Here is a 20,716-nt window from a genome sequence, read left to right as displayed (position 1 = left end):
CCAAATGGGACAAACATCCAATGGAATCCCTGCATGCTGAATTCTGTAGAAATATTTTAAGAGTTCAGAGAAGAACACCTACTAATGCATGCAGGGCTGAATTAGGCAGATATCCCCTAATAATACACATCCAAAAACGCTCCCTTAAATTCTGGTCACACTTAAACTCAAGTCCCCCGAACACACTTCAATATGAAGCCCTTAAAACCCAAGAGAAGAGACCTAAAACCAGTCCCATCTGTCAACTGGCTCTAAAACTCCAGACCAGCACTAATGAACGCAAACAAACCACAATAAACCAAATCATTAAAGAAAGTCAAACTTTATATTTGGATCATTGGGATAATGAAAGTAAAAACCAAAGTAAACTAGAATGTTATCGGGCACTAAACAGAAAATACAGTCTGTCAGAATATCTCTCCACAGTTAGAGATGTAAAGCAGAGACGAATCCTCACTAAATACAGACTCAGTGATCACAGTCTGGCAATAGAGAAAGGCCGACATAGACAAACATGGCTCCCAAAAGAAGAGCGAATCTGTGTCCATTGTGACAGTGGTGAGATCGAGACAGAGACACACTTTCTCCTTTACTGTGGTAAATATAAAGAGCTTAGAGAAAAACACTTTGACAAAATCTCAAAGCTCATACCAGAGTTTCATAACTCTTCAGACTCAGATCAAATGAAGATGTTACTGGGGGAAGACAGACACCCATCAGCTGCTGCTAAACTCATTTATCAGTTACACACCATCAGAAATAATCCACAGCCCTGATCTTGTACAGTACTTTTATTTTACCTCTCATCTGCCCCCATAAATGTACATTTGTATACTTCATATGTTTATATTTCAAAGTCTACTTTATATTGTAAATATCCTCTGATTCTATTTTATTTTATTTGCAGTAGTACTTCATCCATCACCCAGCACCTTAGCTCAATTGCACCTTAATGTTTGTTAATATTGTGTTATTGTATGTTTCTCGTTTTATGTATAATGCTTTGGCAATATTGTAAGTGACACAATCATGCCAATAAAGTTCTTTAAATTGAAAAATTGAAAATTGAGAGAGAGAGAGAGAGAGAGAGAGAGAGAGAGAGAGAGAGAGAGAGAGAGAGAGAGAGAGAGAGAGAGAGAGAGAGAGAGAGAGAAAATAAAGGTCCCAAAACTACTATTTTAAAGCTTGGTAATCTAAAGTAAACCATTAAATACATTGTAGGCTACCGGTAACCGGTATACATTTCACATTCTTGGTTCTGCCCTTCAAAAATATAATTTACTATAATGATTTGCCCATGCAACTGGAGTACACACAGTCAATAAACAGATTTCTCACTCAATATACCCAGTAGCAAATTGGAAATAAGATCTTTAAACATTTCAATAAGTCAAACACAAGTGGGCTCATTAAAGAAAATAACTGTTTGTTTTAATGACTTTCAGTATTTCTTACATTGATTCTGATGGGCTGCTATCCATCTCATTTGCTGGTACGACAAAGTAGTTGACAGACTGCACAGTGCCAGTCTTATCTTTGTAATGATGGCAGATCGACTGTTTTGGAAGTACTTTAGTGTTGAATTTCCAAATGTCTCTCCATAAAGGTATTTTGTTGTTGGGACATGTCCACAATACCTTTAAATCAATTAAAAATGACACAACAAATTATGTAAGTAAAGTCACGGTGTTTGTTTGCCTAGCATCAACGTTTTGTAAATACAAAAAAGTGTGTTATTTTACCCGGGCATCAGAGACGGTGGGATGTATGCTGAGTTGTTATGCGTGATAAAAGCCCTCTTTCCTCTTAAATCCATGGTTGCTGCCACAAGGAAATAACAAATATCATCCGATCAAAACTGTTGAAGTTAAGCGCAGACTCTACACACCTAATGAGAAAACAAATGGTTGCTTGGCAACTATTTTGCAATAGGCTATCATTTTCTGTTTTATATCTATCGTTTGGTGTATACTTAAAATGAACTATTTTCCTCGTGTGCTCTGTTGCCTTTAATAATTAATAATAAATCACAGTAAGAAGCTTTGAGAGACATTAAACGTGACGCATTGCGTAGCAACGCCACGGTCATGTGTTCGATTCCCAAGGAACACAGGTATAAATGTAAACCTTAAATGCAGCGCAATTCGCTTTGGAAAGAAGCATTAGCCAAATGCGTAAATGTAAGTTATTGGTTTCAACCCTCTGAGAAATAGTTTATTTTACTACAGTATGTGCGCGTGCCCCCTGCTGGCGTAATTCGTGGTCATATTGCGCACCATGTGCTGAGTGGCGATGCTCACTGTGTGGAAGTCTCTCTGACCAACGTGCATGTGCGCATAGCAAAGCGGGAGAAAATGAAAGCTCTTGAATTATTAACAACTCTTCATGTCATTGCCTTCAGAGGATGCTGCGTGTGAGACGAGAGGATTTTCCCCAGATTTATCCAGCGCATTGAATCAATTAAGACATGATTTTAGTTGCGCATCGTTAGTTGGGATCCGTCAGTGATCTTCATAATGAAACATTTTATATTCGTCTGCTAATTTTTATTTTATTTCAAAAAGTTGATATGGCTTTAGTGGTGTATCTAAAGACGGTCACTGAGCTTCGTGGGAAAGGGGACCGAATCGCCAAAGTCACTTTCAGAGGTAACTTACAGCGCAATACTTTTTTGCTTGTGTGTGTTGTGTTATCGTCTATACACTGAGCATCCTTTGTATGAGCGTTTGGGGAATAGCTTACTGTACATACTGTATGTATGTTTTAAATCGTTTTATCTTTTGGCGATTGTGTTTCTCTCCTCATTAACTTGGTTTTGCTGGTATGTTGGAGAAATCGTTTCCCTCTTAAAGCCCACATCTTTAGGTTTTCATTGTGTCTTTTCAGAGTATGAAAACGCCCATTGTGGTTATAGACACCAACGTATTGCCCGACACAACAGCTTGAACATTTCATTTTATTAATTTCTTGCGATTAAGCAACGGGCAATTCAAATTTCATAGGATACTTTGCATTATTTTATGCTTGAAACATTTTTAAACAAATTTCACGAATATCAGTTGGGATGTTAGGATAATTGAAAAAACTTTTGTTCAACAATGTGGATGTCCTCAAACAGCAGATAAGTAAAACAGTAGGCTAAGCATAATATATCAGCATCCAGTGAACCCCATGTGGTCTTTATGGCTGAATGAAAAGTTTGTAAATTTTTCTCAAATACTGAAAAAAATAGCAACTTTAATGTTACTGGTAGGCTGGTATGTCAGGTGGTACAACTATTGTAAAACTAGAATAAATACATTTAAATACATTTCAGTATTTATGAATTTGATATCACAGGCAACAGCTTATACCAGCATCCATCTAGAAGTTTGTTAAAGTAAATTCATTGCAGATGTCAGGTGGTGCAACCCAAACAGTCAAAGAGTGCAAGTGATATAAATGCCTAAATAAAAAATAAATAAAAAAACATTAAGCTAAATAATTTTAATAAGATGGGAAAACATTAAAACTTATCTGGCAAATAGACAATGGTTAGTACCTGATATTTTTTGCACGGCGATATCATAAACATGGTAAAAAATAAAATATACTGAAATGTTGTTTAATAAACAAAGTGTTTTAAACACATTGTTCCTCAATATGCATTGTGTGGATTTCTTAATAACAAGTTTTTAGGAGCTTGTTTTGTACTTGACCAAGGTATGGTAGACTGTTTTTTTAATTCATTGTGTAACAATGCTGTAGTCTATCAATGTATTTTAATCAAATGGATTAATTAAGTAATACAAAGGTTAATTAAACTCAAAACTCTATTTAAGGTCCCCAGAAGTACAGAAAAAAAACAATGACTAAACTTGTAAAACCAAATTACCTTGTCATGTAAACTTAGACTATGCAAATGTTTTTTTTTATATATCCTGGGAACTAGTTAATGCACTGGACTGGAAATGTCTATAAGGTGTACATTTGTTCACCTTTAAAATGTCATGTTGATTACGCTTATTTATTGTCAGGCTTATTTGTATTTCAGAACCTTGGACAGTTACACTTTTAAAAATTAAGGTGCTACACAATGCATTGAATAGAAGAACCATTTCTGGCTGTATGGTTCCATAACCTTTTACATCCAAAGAACCTTTCTGTTTTCCCAAATGGTTTTGAGAGAATAATGTTTACAACTTTACAACGTTAAGATATGGTTATTTTTGACTGAATGGTTATATAGGGAACCAAAAATTTTTATTTAATGGCATTGCTGTGAAGAACCTTTGGTACCTTATTTTTATAGTGTACACTGTGTTCATCAGATATATACATTTTATATTATTAGATCAATTCAATTCAACTTCTGTTTGTTGAAGTGTTTGCAAAATGGTAAGAAAGCATACAAACATTCAAAGTGATGTGGAGCTTCTTGCACAGAAAACTGAGAAGTCACAGAATCTATAAAAAATTGTCTAAAGTATTAGACAAACATTTCATTGGTTAGGAAGGTTGTTACTAGTTTCTTTTAAACCATATAAATGAGAATCCTTTTGTCAAAATAGCATTCATTGACACTCCAGTCATCAAATTATAATTTACATTTCAAATAAAAAACATTAAAAACTGCATTAATATGAAATTCAATTTTGAACAGGACTGGGCTCATGTCCTTCCATCAAATTTTTTCACTTTCTTTGAGGGCAATGACTATTACAGCTCCCCTGCCTCCTTTCATTTTTTCTCATGTGGGTTTCCTCTTATGACCAACACCCACAGTTATCTAGAATGTTTGGAGCGGTAGGGCTTTTCAGGAAATGCAAGCTCTACTGAGATGTGTCCTGTTTCTCTGCAAGTTGCATAACTTAGCTCTGACAATATCTCACTATAATGCAACATATAGTGCAGAAATGGAATAATGAGTAAGATTGAATGGTGAAAAGTACTAACATCTTTAGATACTTTTCCATGCAAACAAAAGAGATTAAAGAAAGTGTAATTTACAAAACAGAATTCGCCCTGAGATCTTTTTTCAAATGTTCAAGTTCAAGCGTACTTTACTGCTATATCACTATACATACAAAAATAACTAAATATTTTGTCAGGTCCACAGTGCAGCACATTTAAATGGGAGATTTCACAAGACTTTTTTAAGATGTAAATAAATCTTTGGTGTCCCCAGAGTACGTTTGTGAAGTTATTGCACAAAATACCATATAGATCATTTATTATTTATATGCCAGATCATTTATTAAAACACTTTAATAGCAAAATTGCCACTTTGTACCTGTGAGCAAAAATGTGCTGTTTTTGGGTGTGTCCTTTTAAATGCATATGAGCTGATCTCTGCACTAAATGGCAGTGCCGTGGTTGGATAGTGCAGACCAAGGACCGGTATTTTCCCCTTCTGACATCACAAGGGAGCCAAATTTCAATGACCTATTTTTTTCACATGCTTGCAGAGATGGTTTACCAAAACTAAGTTACTTGGTTGTTCTTTATCACATTTTCTAGGTTGATACAAGCACTAGGGACCCAATATAGCACTTAAACATAAAAAGGGCAGATCATAAAGCTCACCTGTTGAAAAAAGTGGGTAATCTAACTAAACTTAAATACCAGTAAATACTAGATGTAAATAACTAAATGTAAACCTTAACCTAACATTTTACCAAAAACTACATTTGACTATGCATATACCTAACATCAATACAGTGCAAAAATAATTCAACACAGAAAAACAGTAAACGATGCAAAGTGATGGAAGGACATGTGAACATCACTTTATATGCTGTGGTGTATGTAACGTATAAGTAAACATAATATGTGTTTCTTGAGTTTGTGTATAGCAACAAGAGAGAGTGAGAGCATGGCATACACCATATTGCACATTGTGAACAATTTCTTTACAAGAAAAATGTGTATTCAGTGTTGTACATTTAAACTGTACATTACTGTAAAAATGTTAAACTAATTAACTTAGACGTTTACAAATATTTAGCAGTTACAGCTAAATCTTGTGATGTTTTTTACCTCCATCTTTATTAATCCACTGTAAATAACAGCGAACAATGTGTTCCTTAAATCTTTTAACCTGTATCTATCATGAGAGAGAATTTTGTTTTCCAAGTTTAAAGATGAGATCAAATTTGCATGCCTGATTTTGCTCTTCTACAGACTTTTTGGCTGCTGAACTATGTTAGCATGTATTAGATTTGATTATGTTTTGTGATTCTTAGATACCAAATAGTGCAGCAGCAAGCAGCATTATATTGTATTGTGAGTTTATTTTAGGTGGTTTAGGTTATTTAAGAGGCCATAGCCTAAAGGCATACTGTAAATAACTCAATTAATTGCTCAAATAAAAAGAACCAGGTGCGTACATGTTTTTATGTTTGCATATGTATGTGTGCTTGAGTTGGCATGTAAACATTTTTATTGACAGCTAATGTTTACTTTGTTCATGCACACACTGACACGCACAACATAATGGGCTTAAACAAGCTGACATTATTGTTTGCTATTATAGCTAAACAGGTCCCGGAGTAAATGTGAGGGATATATTTCCCTAATGTGTAGGAGCATTACACAACACCAGCCTTTCTAACAATTACACCCTTCAACATTTCACTTTCTGGACCATCTCCAGGTTAAAATTCCCAAAACAGTTCTGTGGTGGACTGGAGTTTCTATTGTTTAATCCTTACCTAACTGTCCACATGATGTAATTACAACACCGCTAACCGCTTAATTTAACATTTATTTCAATGCAACCATTATAAGTGACTGTTATTATATTACAGCTTATAAGCCATTGGGTGATATCTACTATTAGAGTGAATGTCAATGTTTCTTTTCTGTAACATTTACTACATGTGCTCCTGTAGATCAATTGGTAAAAGATTGCACTTGCAATGCAAAGGTGATTGGTTCGATTGGTTCGAAATTGTATAGCTTAAATGCATTGTACTGTTTGGGATAAAAGCATCTGTCAAATGTCCTTTTTATGGTTTTTTATTGTCAGTGATTTAATAGCTGATTTGATGCTGTGCTAAACCACATCTTCAAACTTGTTTTTCTTCCGCAGGTCTCTCCTTTTTCTCACGGGTGCTGGAAAATTGCGAGGATGAAGCTCGGTTTGAGCAGGTCAGTTTTTCCCCCATTATATCCTCTGTTAACTCGAGCATGAACAAGTGTGACATTAACACTTAACCTTGCTCATCAGACCGTAAAGCACTAGAACATATACATGATCCAAATCTGATTTCTCCAAGAGAATTTGGAGCGAAGGAATTATAAGACGATTCGAACCGGTCGACCATGTTGAACACATCACATTTAGCTCAAGTCATTCCTATTAATGTCATCTACACAGGCCCTAAGGCAAACCATGCAGCAGAATGAAGTGGCAATAAGCTGTGGATAAGCCAGCTAAATTATCAGTTAACTCTAAGGCAATTCTTTGGATGAATGAACTGTTTACATCTCAATATCCCTGAAGGTCCAGGTCTTATCTTTGTGTTTGTGAGATTAAAAAGCAGGGAAGGTCTCGCAGTGATCCCATTCTTAATAAGTGACTTTATCTCCACAACCAATCCTAATGTCCCCCTGTAAAATTTTCTTGTAGGCGCAAATAGGTCTCTTTTGCATTAGTCTTAAGGTAATGGTAGTTATGTTTAAAAGCAGGGGTCTTCAGCCTTTTTGTGAGCAAGGGCTACCACAATGGATAAAACAACCTGGGGTGCGTTCCCCGAACAACAACGTAACTCGCTGCTGAACCAACATAGTATGATGCATAGTTGGAGAAACAACTACCTTGTCACGACATCATAGTAACTTTGTCGCACATTCGTCGTTTGAACCATGTTGGTACATAGTTGATGATGTCATGTGGGAGGTGAAGTACTACAACCCCAAATCAGAAAATGTTGGGACACTGTAGAAATTGTGAGTAAAAAAGGAATGGAATAATTTACTAATCTCATAAACGTATATTTTATTTACAATAGAATATAGATAACATATCAAATGTAGAAAGTGAGACATTTTGAAATGTCATGCCAAGTATTGTCTCATTTTGGATTTCATGAGAGCTACACATTCCAAAAAAAGTTGGGACAGGTAGCAATAAGAGGCCAGAAAATATAAATGTACATATAAGAAACAGCTGGAGGAGGACCAATGTTTAGGAATAGGAATGTTGTCCTATTCTTGTCTTATACAGGCTTCTAGTTGCTCAACTGTCTTAGGTCTTCTTTGTCGCATCTTCCTCTTTATGACTGCAGGCTGGCCATTTCAGCACTCAGATCCTTCTTCTACCCATTCTTGAGGTTTTAATTGATGCAGTATGTGGTCTGGCATTATTATGTGGGAAAATGCAAGGTCTTCCCTGAAAGAGACGACGTCTGAATGGGAGCATATGTTGCTCTAAAACTTGGATAAACCTTTCAGCACTGATGGTGCCTTTCCAGATGTGTAAGCTGCCCATGCCACATGCACTCATGCAACCCCAAACTATCAGAGATGCAAGTTTCTGAAATGAGCGCTAATAACAACTTGGGTTGTCATTGTCCTCTTTAGTCCAGATGAAATGGCGTCCCAGTTTTCCAAAAAGAACTTCAAATTCTGGTTCGTCTGACCACAGAACAGTTTTCCACTTTGCCAAAGTCCATTTTAAATGAGCCTTGGCCCAGAGAAAACGCCTGCGCTTCTGGGTCATGTTTAGATATGACTTCTTTTTTGACCTATAGAGTTTTAGCTGGCAACGGCGAATGGCACTGTGGATTGTGTTCACCTACAATGTTTTCTGGAAGTATTCCAGAACCCATGTTATGATTTCCATTACAGTAGCATTCCTGTATGTGATGCAGTGCCGTCTAAAAACCCGAAGATCACGGGCATCCAGTATGGTTTTCCAGCCTTGACCCTTACACAGAGATTGATCCAGATTATCTGAATCTTTGGATGATATTATGCACTGTAGCTGATGATAACTTCTATCTGTTTGCAATTTTTCTCTGAGAAACTCAGAAAACTATTTTTCGCTGCAGCATTGGGTGAGTCAGTGATTCTCTGCCCATCTTGACTTCTGAGAGACACTGCCACTTTGAGAGGCTTTTTTTATGCCCAATCATGTTGCCAATTGACCTAATAAGTTGCAAATTAGTCCTAAAGCTGTTCCTTATATGTACAGTTAAATTTTCTGGCCTCTTATTGCTACCTGTCCCAACTTTTTTTGGAATGTGTAGCTCTCATAAAATCCAAAATGAGCCAATATTTGGCATGACATTTCAAAATGTCTCACTTTCAACATTTGATATGTTGTCTATATTCTATTGTAAATAAAATATACGTTTATGAGATTAGTAAATTATTCCATTCCTTTTTTACTCACAATTTCTAGTGTCCCAACTTTTTCTGATTTGGGGTTGTAATTAATCTATGCAAATGGATTTAATGTCAGATTATTGCTGTAAATAACATAAATTGCATCGGAAGACTGATTTTGTTCTTGTGATTTAGTTATCTGTTGTTTATTTTCAAGATATTTAATTCATGCGCAAGTTCCCTCTTACGTCACTCCTCCCAGGGATTCCCCAGGGTCTTAAAGCTTGTAAGACTACATGCCCAGTTTTCAAATGCAGCACTTTAATTCCGTTTACAAACTTAAAGACGTAAAATAATTTTTTTATATATTTAGAATGATGGATATAGAATGTAATATTTTGCCTTATTTTGTTCAAAAGCATGATCAACGTAAGTCTACAATAACAAGGAACAATGCTTCTAACGACAGATCAAGTTTGCAAGGCAGCTTCCGAATGTTCGTTTGAACTGTGGTTTCGGGACACACCAAATCTTTGACCTTTGTCAGTAATGACGTAACTTACGACCATAGACCGTAAAAAAATATGGACGTAGTGTCTGTGACATAACCATTGGTTTGCGAAGATCGTTTTTGAAGCTTAAAGCAGGCGTTGCCTGCTGTCGCCATCTTGGCCGTGCGTCATCACGAATCACTCGCGGAAAACCGAAAATGGGTAAAGAGGCGGGACATGTGTAAAGCTGAGGTGAAACCACTCCTGCCTATCGCGAGTCTATTGACAGCAGTGGCTGTTCAACCGTCATTCAAGCGGCCACGCACTTAATTTTGGAGAAGTTTAAGGCTTAATATAATTTAAACGCATGAGTTACAAACAAATTCACCCCCTCACAGTTGTCATGAAGGGCAAAATTAGCTATATAGACCACAAACACTTTAAAAAAAAAAATGTATTTAATAAATATTAAAATTGAGGCTATTAGTAGAGTGTGCTTTGGCAGGCAACTTACAGACTCTGTGCGGGCAACCTTGTGCCCGCGGGCACCATGTTGGAGACCATTGTCTTAAAGTATTATTGTGTCACATACAGTATCATGCACCGTATCAATAAGCAAGTTATGGCATTCCCTTTAATATCGTGCAACCCTACTCAGTGCTTTGACCAGGTTAGTAGGAAAGCTGAGTTTCTACCTGTGATAGTATTCTGACGTTTACTTTCAATTCTCCACTATCCCTCTGTTTGACTTGCAGTCTTTATGAGTCGACTTATGCTGTTGTACTTATAGTTTATTACTAGGCAGTTAGCCAGGCGTAATGGCTTAAGGATCAGTCACACTTTACATCCACTCATCACTTACGATTACATCACATACCTCATATAAATCCCAAGGACAAGTGCTTCTTCATTCTGCATCCCACAGTGATGCTCTCTCTCTCTCTCTTATTTAAGAGCGTGTTTGTGTTTGACACCAGCATTGTTCTTTCAGATCAGGTTTCATATCTATCAGGATTATACCTAACACTGAGCGTTTCTAGGCAGAGTGTCGTGTAATGAATTATATAATTTAATTTTAAGCCTCTATTCTTCTGGCTCTAGCTTCAACAGTAGTGTTGTTTAACCATTTTGTAGGGTCGTGGATCTTGTAGTATTGCCATGAATTAGCAGATTTACAGTATATTAGTATGACACAATTTAAAAGCCAAGCACATTTTCTTTTTTACCCAGTGCAAGATATACCGAAATCATCAGAATACCGCAAATTTACAAATCACAAAACACATATAGCAAGGTTTTGCAGTAACTGAAGGATTAAAATGCATCAAAAAGTTATTCATGGTCAGAGTTTTAGGTCAAGAGTTTTTTTTGTGTTATATATCATTTTCAGTTTAAAATATATATGTCTATAATTCAAATTGATTTTACAATCTTAAAGTATTATTGTGTCACATATCATGCACCGTATCAATTAGCAAGTTATGGCTTTTCCCTTGAATATCGTGCAACCCTACAACCCTGCTTTGTCTAGGTTAATAGGAAAGCTGTGTTTCCACACCTGGGATAGTATCATGTCTTTTTCTTTCAAATTCCTCATTGTGCTTCTGGTTGACTTGCAGTCTTTATGAGTCGACTTATGCTGTTGTACTACTAATAGTTTATTACTAGGCAGTTAGCCAGGCGTAATGGCTTAAGGATCAGTCACACTTTACATCCACTCGTCACTTACGATTACATCACATACCCCATATAAAACCCAAGGACAAGTGCTTCTTCATTCTGCATCCCATAGTTATGCTCTCTCTCTCTCTCTCTCTCTCTCTCTCTCTCTCTCTCTCTCTCTCTCTCTCTCTCTCTCTCTCTCTCTCTCTCTCTCTCTCTTTCTCTCTCATTTTAAGAGCTTGTTTGTGTTTTACACCAGCATTGTTCTTTTAGATCAGGTTTCATATCTATCAGGATTATACCTAACACTGTGCGTTTCTATGCAGAGTGTTGTGTAATGAATTATATGATAAGCCTTTTTCTTCTGTTGCACCTTTGTTACCAGGAATACAACAAAAAATTACAATCCTAGGATTTATGGCATAACCATATATATGTAATAACCAGTGTTGTGCCTGAACGAGTTCATTGAACGAAAGTTCATGAACTTGTTCATATTTTGGGCGAACGTGAACTGAACGTCCTGTATTACTGCCTGATGAACGTAGTGTGAACTCGTTCATTCTGGGGCTTGTGAACGACACGCTCTTTCAGTTTAACGTCTTTCAATAGGGTGCCAGATTTCTATAGAGTCTTCCAGGCGAAAACCCGACTAAAACACACCGTAAACAGCCCTTAATGTGTAGCGGAAAAAACACCCAATCTGGCAAAACCCGCGTTTCATGGCTGCATGCGTGATCAAAACAAAGAGCACTGGACACTGCTCACATAGTTTAAATTAAATAACATAAAATTTGTCCTAAACGGTTAACGATTAACATAGGCTGCTAACGCATTTTCTGGATCTTGATAGACTCTGACTAACCTCACGCTATTTAACGTGCACGTGCGAGTTGTCCTACACGCGATGCCTTGCAAGGCTTCTCGCCCGGAAAACCCCCTTGAAAAACCTGGCTAGCCTTTCAAGGTATGTGCAATCAAATACAAAACTTAAAAGACAGTCAATGCTAATGTAAACCCTGGTTGGATAAGGATTTAAAGTTGGATATGAAGATGAAATCTGACGCATTTAGCTTCAGTGTTAAAACTGATCAAATAATTGCTGTCTGTGGTTCTATATATATAATGGCAATAATTAAAAAATAATAATATGGGGGAAAAGAACTTTAAATTAGTTCATTTTTGGAACTGTGAACTAGTTCAAAATTTTGAAATATGAACTATGAACTGAACTAGTTCATTTTAAAATTTGTGAACTGTGAACTGAACTAGTTTATGTAGAAAGTGAACTTTCCCAACACTGGTACTAACTATATTTAGAGTGACTGTCATAACATTTCACAATTTTATACCAACATACCAAAGTCTATATTGTACAATAATAATGCAATACCACCCTAACCCTAAGGGCAAAAAATAAGGTAACTTAACATCAGCATATTCCTGCTAAATCTCTTTTTGTCTTATTTGACCCATGTATCCCACCACTTGTTTGTTCATAATGAGTGTATCAGCGGTACTATCTAAAACCGGCTCTGTGTGCTGGTGTGCTGCCAGCTGTACTCATTGTACACACTCAGAAAGACTATTCATTTAAATCTGAATGGACTTGACAATTGTTTATGCATGAGCAATTATTATTTAATCCTCAAAAGATGACCAGTACAAAGAGTGTACATAATTTAATCGCATCCTGCTCTTAATATACCTATTACTGTATAGTCGAATGATGCATTTGTAATCAGAAAAATCACACGTTTTAAGTGCTTCTATATGCTTTCTACACCGTTGTTAAGTAAGATACATTTACTGTAAGATCTCTCCATACTGCTGTGTTATTGTAGTGTATTATTGGGGCTTAAAATTACAGGGCTATTGCACGCTGCTTTACACCTCACGTCAACTGCCGGGGGCAAAGCAGGCTCTTGCTGCATCTATGTGTTAAATTGCCCTCCTTTAAGTCAGCTCTGCAGGAGAAGCTGTCTGTTTCACATTGATTGGATCTGCAGGAGTCCAGTGATGCTCTGTTGTCGATGTCTGCTGATGTGGATGTTTCGGGATGAAGCTGCTTCAGGCGCTTCTTGCTCTAGGAAAGTTTTGCGCGGGATGAAACTAAAAAAGGAAGAATATCCACAACAGCACATCCGTCATGTCTACTCCTTGTCTTTTATTATTTCAGTGATATATGACGTTAAAAGAGAGGTTGAAGGAGAAAGACGGCGAGAGAATGATAGTAACCGAAAAACACATTTATAATAAATGAGTAATTTCCTGTAGACCAAGTCCGAGGTCTGCACAGGAAATTGATGCACAAACCAAGCCCACAAACAAGATAATGTGGCCGCAAAACAAGTCGCTGAAACCCAAACCTGAAGCAAAGTGAGTCTTTCTGTGCAAAGTACTTTTGCTTAGGTGCATGCCAAATACTTTCCATTACTGTACTTACCCTCATTTCCGAACCCAAATTACTTACTTCCAAACAGTACAAAAAGAAAAAATGTTCAATAACAAAAGTGCCATAAGAGTCTAAATGTAAGCGATTTCATGTCTTGTATAGAATGATAAGTAGATTATAGATTTCCATGGCAAGTTCATAACAAAAGCCTCTATCAACTCTAAACACCCCAGCAGTTTTTCGGTCAAGAAAAGCTTCTCATTATCCTGATGGGCGATAGTCACATCACGACCAGCAGAACTCTTTTGGCCTCTTTCTCTTCAATAGCTTGATGAATCACAAGGGTCTATTGCTGGTTTAATTGCATCAAATGTCTAATCTCTTTCCTGTCTGGAAACTTAATTCTTAAACTGTGTTCAGCTTCTCAACAGAATCTACCATAAAATACATGGTAAAACATTGAAAGACCCAACAGGCTTGTTTAAACAATTTAAATACAGTTAAATGTCTTTTGTATTTCTGTGATTTTATGCATTTGGCAGCTAATAAATAATTCATGGCACAAAACACATTGTGGTTAGCACCGACTATTTATCCTTGCAAGTGAAATCTTTGTTGTTGTCTGAGTTTTTTTGTTATTTCTACATTGTATAGAAGGTTTCATTGTACACACATGCGTTGACGCATGTCTGAGTGGAACTTAACTTACGGTCTCTGTTTGTTTAATGGTCTGACTAGCTGCTAAACTAGCCAGGTTAACACCAGACCAGTCTCATAGAGAATGAGACGCGGTCTTGGAACCGCATGCTCATTTTCTCGTATTTGAGGCTGGTTTATGAATGCCCAGAGCCGTTTATTGGGCGCTATGAATGTTTATTAAATGCATCTGTACATAGCTCATAGCCAATTGTTTCAATTATACCAGATGACGTATGTAGAGCGACATAAATTCAATAAATACCACTTACCATTTATAAGTTAAATGGACTTCGTCAACGACAACCATGCCTAGCAGGTTGGTCCTATAAAACTCTGACAAGTTCGGTATTTTACACTTAAAGCCCCAAGCAAAAAAATCTGCCAATGGGGTAAGCAAATTTTTCTTGAATTAATTGTAGTTCTAAATGTAGTTTCGAGAGGAGCCTAAACATTCAGGTCTGTCAATCATCATTATGGGCGTATAAGGCAGCCTTCCGGCCTCTGGGTCCAGCTGCAGTTTTTATGGCATCCCACCTCCTCCCCATCTCCTCCTTCACTGCTCTCTTTCTTCCTCTGCGCATTTCTGTTGCAAGGGGGGGGTTGAACTTGGGGCTCGAGCCCCGGCCTCAGGTTCGCTCTCTCTGAAGGTTCAGAGCTCAGCTGTAGAGCTCCCTTCGAGGACAGCAAGCCAAGTTTGTTTACCATTAATCATTAAGATCTGAATGCGCAGGCGAACTATTGAAGTGTTTATTAAAAAAGTTAATTTATTTAAAGTTTATATGAAGTTAAATTAAGTTATTTTTTGCTTACCCCCTTGGCAGATTTTTTTGCTTGTTTAATCCACAAATTTACTTAAATTTGATATATTTTTTTCTAAACCTAGACTTATTTTCTTAAGTTATTTTGCTCATCAAGAAAATGCATCTTGCCTTGAGAATTTTTAGATATTTGTGCTTAAAACGAGCGATTTTAGATATTTGTGCTTAAAACGCTGCCAAATATGTTCAATAAGCTGAAAACTGAAAACAAGACAAAAATACTAACTAAGAAAGAAATTTTTTGCAGTGTATACCTGGTATTAACACTGCAAAAATGACTTTCTTACCTAGTATTTTTGTCTTGTTTTTAGTTTTCAGCTTACTGAACATATTGGCAGCATTCTCAGTAAAAGATCATTATACTTTCTCATGCGTAATTGTAAAACAGTTCAATTCAATTCAATTCAATTCAATTCAATTTTATTTATATAGCGCTTTTCACAAAAGTCAATTGTTTCAAAGCAGCTTTACATAAATAGAAGCAGTGAAAAGCACAGAAAACGACAGATAGCACAACAGAATACATGATAGCATGAGCAGTTAAATTTGCTGCGGCTATGACTCAATATTATAATTGCACGTATTACTAAAGCAACGTATTGAAGAGGAAGCTAGGTAAAGCCCAAAAAGGCTGCCTCCCGGGGTGAAAAACCCCCTAGGAGAAAAAAAACCCCGGGCTTTTATCCGAGGAAAAATAAGTCCTAGGAGGGAAAAACCCTTGGGAGAACGGAAATGGAGATTTAGCGGAGATTAAGCGGTTCTGCCGGTGATCGTTGGTCAGGTATCAGCTGGGCATAACGTTGAAGGACGGCCAGTAGATCAGAGGTGTGCCGACTTTCACATCTACCGGGACTGGGTCTGTTTGTCTCGTCCTCGGGTCGAGGACGAGACAGGGAGAGAAAAACAAAATCGTATTAGCGTAGCAGCCGTTCATATGTATTGAAGTGTCACACAGTGATGTGGTTTAACTCAGCTTAGTTCCAGACAGACTAAATATTGCGGCATAATTATGTTATCCACAGTTGAGGATTTAGCAAATTGGGGGCCCAATGCGAGGGTATATATGGTAAATAAGGGTCACCTTCCGATCTTTAAGAGAAAATGAAACCTGACGACCCGTTTGACTAAGGCCTAAAGCCCCACTGTCGTCGTTAATGCAGGTTCAGTGGCAAACGGGTCTATATTGTATACCATTTACAGGACCAGGAGAAGACGCCAAAAAAAAAACATCGCAACCCGACCATACGTGTTAACCCGTTTGACTAAGGCCAGAAGCCCCACTGTCGTCGTTAATGCAGGTTCAGTGGCAAACGGGTCTGTATGGCATACTATTCATAAGACTTACGATAGCGCCAAAATCGCAACCCGACCATACGTGCCAACCCGTTTGACTAAGGCTGGAGGCCCCACTGTCGTCGTTAATGCAGGTTCAGTGGCAAACGGGTCTGTATGGCATACTATTCACAAGACACACGAAAGCGCGAAAAACGCAACCCGACCATACATACCAACCCGTTTGACTAAGGCTGGAGGCCCCACTGTCGTCGTTAATGCAGGTTCAGTGGCAAACGGGTCTGTATGGCATACTATTCATAAGACTTACGATAGCGCCAAAATCGCAACCCGACCATACGTGCCAACCCGTTTGACTAAGGCTGGAGGCCCCACTGTCGTCGTTAATGCAGGTTCAGTGGCAAACGGGTATGTATGGCATACTATTCACAAGACACACGAAAGCGCGAAAAACGCAACCCGACCATACATACCAACCCGTTTGACTAAGGCTGGAGGCCCCACTGTCGTCGTTAATGCAGGTTCAGTGGCAAACGGGTCTGTATGGCATACTATTCACAAGACACACGAAAGCACCAAAATCGCAACCCGACCATACGTGCCAAACCGTTTGACTAAGGCCGAAAGCCCCACTGTCGTCGTTAATGCAGGTTCAGTGGCAAACGGTGGCAAACTATTTAATGCAATTCATTTTAAGTGTTCATGTAGAAAAGGTTTTTATTTATTTATTTGGTTGGTCTGTGTTATGACCGTGAGTGCTTTGTTCCGTGAAAATAACTATTGCGAGTTAAGAACCTTTACTAGACAAATTATGCGAATGCTTTGTTGAAGAGAAAAGTTTTAAGTCTAGATTTAAAATGATCGACTGTGTCTGATTCTCGGACATCGGTTGGTAAATCATTCCAGAGCTTAGGGGCTAAGTAGGAAAAGGATCTTCCACTTTTAGACACTTTTGATAGTCTAGGGATAATCAATAGGCCAGAATTTTGCGACCGTAGTGTGCGTGATGGATTGTATTCTGATAGTAATTCTCTAAGATATGAGGGTGCTAAGCCATTTAAAGCTTTGTAGGTGATTAATGATATTTTAAATTGGATGCGATATTTAACTGGTAGCCAGTGTAAAGATGCCAGAATTGGGCTTATGTGGTCATACTTCTTAGATCGAGTAAGTACCCTTGCAGAAGCGTTTTGAACTAGCTGAAGCTTGTTGACCTGATTTGAATGGCATCCCCCGAGTAGCGAGTTACAATAGTCTATTCTAGAGGTCATAAAAGCATGAATAAGCTTCTCTGCGTCAGATGTAGACAGTATATGGCGTATTTTTGAGATATTTCTAAGATGGAAGAATGCTGTGCGGCAGACGTTGGCGATATGACTATCAAAGGATAAGTTGCTGTCGAACATCACACCTAAGTTCCTAACCGTGGAAGATGGCACCACAGTACAGCCATCTATGTGCAATTTGTAATCTGACATATTATGTTTGTAGCGATTTGGTTCAATAATAAGTACCTCTGTCTTATTGGAGTTGAGCTTAAGAAAGTTATGTGCCATCCAGTCACTAACATCGCTAATGCAGTCTTTTAGCTTAGAAAACGTGTGTGTTTCGCTGGGATGCGAGGAGATGTAAAGCTGGGTATCATCCGCATAGCAGTGAAAACTTATGTTGTGTTTCCTGATAATGTCTCCTAGGGGTAACATGTATAACGAGAACAGGATAGGACCTAAAACTGATCCCTGCGGTACACCGTATTTAACCAGGGAGTGATATGACTCTTCCTCATTTACATAAACAAAGTGATAGCGATTGGTTAGATATGACCTAAACCAGGCTAGCGCCTGACCACTGATACCAACCTAGTTTTCTAGTCTATTGAGTAGTATTCTGTGGTCTATTGTGTCAAATGCTGCACTAAGGTCTAGTAATATAAGAATTGAGATTTCACCACGATCGGATGTTAATAGGAGGTCATTTGTAACTCTAAGCAACGCTGTCTCTGTGCTATGGTGGGGCCTGAATCCTGATTGGAACTTTTCATATGTACTATTATTTGTCAAGAATGTGCGTAACTGGCTTGCCACTACCTTTTCTAATATTTTTGAAAGAAAAGGGAGATTTGAGATTGGTCTAAAGTTATTAAGTTCTCCTTGGTCAAGCTGTGGTTTTTTAATCAGCGGTTTAATAACTGCTAGTTTGAAAGCTGTTGGAACGTATCCTATTTCTAGCGATGAGTTAAAGATATTTAGAACCGGGGTTGACACTACAGGGAATACTTCTTTAAGTAGTTTTGTGGGAACGGGGTCTAATATACAGGACGATGATTTGGATGATGTGACTAGTTTAGAGAGCTCATCTATTGTAGTAGGTTTAAATGAATCAAGATGTTCGTATGGTAGTCTAGTGTTAAGTGAACTAATGGGTAGAGTGGTGGCTGCCTGGGTAGCTACGATGTTTTCCCTAATAGCCGAAATTTTGTTAGAAAAGAAGTTCATGAAGTCGTTACTATTGTGTTGAAGTTTACTATTGGTTTCTGTTTGTTCTTTGTTTCTAGTCAGTTTCGCAACTGTGCTAAAGAGGAAACGAGGGTTATTATGATTCTCATTTATAAGCTTGCTAAGATATGTAGATCTGGCGGTTTTAATAGCCTGTCTGTAGTGTTTAACACTCTGTTTCCATGCTGCGCGCCATACTTCTAACTTTGTGCTTCTATAATTTCTTTCCATTTTTCTAGCTGCCTTTTTAAGGGCTGCTGTGTGATGGTCATACCATGGGGCTGGCGGTTTTTCTTTGAATCTCTTTTTTCGAATGGGAGCAACGGCATCCAATGTGTTAGAACAGACATTGTTTAGGTTTTCTATTTCAATATCTAGATCGTCACAGTTATCTGCTACATGTTTCATTTGGGACAGGTCTGGAAGAGTGCTAATAAAGCTATCTTTAGTGGTGGAAATTATTGTTCTGGCTAGTCGGTAGCATGTTGTAGATTGAGTGATCCTATCTAGAAGTACAGTGTATGACACAAGGTAATGGTCAGAAACTGCATCACTCTGAGGTGATATTTCGACGTCATTAATATTGAGTCCGAGTGACAGAATTAAGTCTAATGTGTGATTACGAGTATGCGTTGGCCCTGTCACGTTTTGTCTAATATTGAGAGAATTTAGAACATCTATAAACGCACGTCCTAATGCGTCTTTTGGGTTGTCCACATGGACATTAAAATCACCAACAATAAGAGCTTTATCTACAGTGACTACAAGCTCAGATAGGAAATCTGCTATTTCATTAAGGAAATCTGCATGGTGGCCCGGTGGTCTATAGATTGTCGCTAAAGCAAAAGAAAGCTGTTTGTGGTTACGATCAGTTATTTCCATATTTAACAACATTACTTCAAATGATTTAAATTTTAGCTCAGATTTTTGGTTTACTTTAAACATTGTGTTGTATATTGTAGCTACACCACCCCCTCTCCCCTTTAATCGAGGTTCGTGTTTATAATAATAGTCTTGTGGGGTGGATTCATTTAAACTAATGTAGTCGTCTGCTTTAAGCCAGGTTTCTGTTAAACAGAGTACATCTAAGTTTTGGTCTGTAATTATTTCATTGACAATAGGTTCTTTATTGGTAAGCGATCTAATGTTAAGAAGGCCGAATTTTAAGATTCGAGATTCATCTGTTAATGTATTGTTTTCTAATTTTATTTGAATCAGATTTGTACCAGATGTAACAAGCGGTGCCCTGTATTTATTTGTTCGGGGAACAGATACAGTTGAAATGTGCTGATATTTCGGTAAGATTGACTCGAAGTGCTGGGATATAAGTGGTCTTGACATATCACGGCAGCTAACAGATGGACGGTTAAGCCGATCCGTCTGTTTCCTGACCTGGGCCCTGGATAGTCATACTATATCAGAATTAAGACTATTGATCAGATTTTTAGTGAGTATAGCACTTCCTTCCGATGACGGATGAAGGCCATCTCGGGTTAGGAGAAATGGTCTTCCCCAGAAATGCTTCCAATTGTCTATAAACCCTACATTATG

General features: G+C 37.8%; 1 protein-coding gene across 15 annotated transcripts in view; it reads left to right on the top strand.

Moving 5' to 3' along the window:
- The first annotated feature begins 2,293 nt into the window (after window positions 1–2,293).
- The window catches only part of otofa (otoferlin a), a 103,345-nt gene continuing 84,922 nt past the window's right edge, over window positions 2,294–20,716 (top strand). For all 15 annotated transcript variants that reach the window (XM_065256807.2, XM_065256804.2, XM_065256806.2 and 12 more), the window contains exons 1-2: window positions 2,294–2,648; window positions 7,073–7,131. In XM_065256807.2, coding sequence (XP_065112879.1) covers window positions 2,570–2,648; window positions 7,073–7,131 — 138 coding nt within the window. In that variant the 5' untranslated portion in view covers window positions 2,294–2,569. The remainder of the gene's footprint in view (window positions 2,649–7,072; window positions 7,132–20,716) is intronic.

The sequence above is a fragment of the Paramisgurnus dabryanus genome, chromosome 12 (genome assembly GCF_030506205.2).
Source record: "Paramisgurnus dabryanus chromosome 12, PD_genome_1.1, whole genome shotgun sequence".
NCBI lineage: Eukaryota > Metazoa > Chordata > Actinopteri > Cypriniformes > Cobitidae > Paramisgurnus > Paramisgurnus dabryanus.
Note: the sequence above shows the minus strand (reverse complement) of the source record. Positions and strands in the feature narration are given on the sequence as shown.